Raw genomic sequence first — 724 nt, forward strand, 5'->3', positions numbered from 1 at the left:
GCGCCCCCCGTTGGCCCCCCGCCAGGGGGGGTGGTGGCCACTAACAGCTTGGTTGTGGCGCGCCACATAGACCTGCCAGCCATTTTTTTTGCCGACCCCTCCTGGAGGATTTCGATGAAGAAGGTAAATGCTACCCCCTTCTCCTATATTCTATTACCAACGTCAGCCCCGCTACTTTTACGCTTTTTTGTCCTTTGGTTTAATGCCACTCAACAGCCTAACTTCCCGTTAGGGGTAAGGGCGAAACCGTTTGGATAAAAATTGATTTAAATCGAAAAATCGAATTAAATTGATTTTATTTGAATTTGGTTTGATTTTAGAATTTTATAAATTGATAATGTTTGATTTGATTTTTGTTTTTCTCAAAAAATATTAAAGAAATAATTGAATCGAATCGATAAATTATGTACATATATTTTATTATTATACATACATAATATATTATTTTTATAAATAATTTTAAATAACTTATATAAGTTTTCATCTGAATTATTTATGTAAAGCAAAAACGTTCAAGATGAGAATATTTATTTTATTAGTTTCATTTATATAAGTGTCTATGACAATTCTTTGTGGGACTAGAATGTCATTGTCTCTTCCTTCTAGGCTCAAATGATGAATTTTGAAGTTTTATTCATAGTAAATTTGGTGATAAAAAATTCTACAATATGAGTCGTTTTAATTATTTTCCATTTTGAATGAATTATTTTTTTCCCTCTTTTGA

The 724-nt window shown here is 31.9% G+C and overlaps 1 protein-coding gene across 3 annotated transcripts in view; it reads right to left on the reverse strand.

The window, feature by feature from the left end:
• The window catches only part of LOC102588073 (putative ABC1 protein At2g40090), a 49,358-nt gene extending 49,196 nt beyond the window's left edge, over nucleotides 1-162 (reverse strand). For all 3 annotated transcript variants that reach the window (XR_001473385.1, XM_015308476.1, XM_015308470.1), the window contains exon 1: nucleotides 36-162. Coding sequence is in view for 2 of the 3 variants with exons in the window: in XM_015308476.1 (XP_015163962.1) it covers nucleotides 36-83 (48 nt within the window). In the remaining variant the exon portion in view is untranslated. The remainder of the gene's footprint in view (nucleotides 1-35) is intronic.
• Nucleotides 163-724: the final 562 nt, after the last annotated feature.

The sequence above is a fragment of the Solanum tuberosum genome, unplaced genomic scaffold (genome assembly GCF_000226075.1).
Source record: "Solanum tuberosum cultivar DM 1-3 516 R44 unplaced genomic scaffold, SolTub_3.0 scf00005, whole genome shotgun sequence".
Classification (NCBI taxonomy): Eukaryota; Viridiplantae; Streptophyta; class Magnoliopsida; order Solanales; family Solanaceae; genus Solanum; species Solanum tuberosum.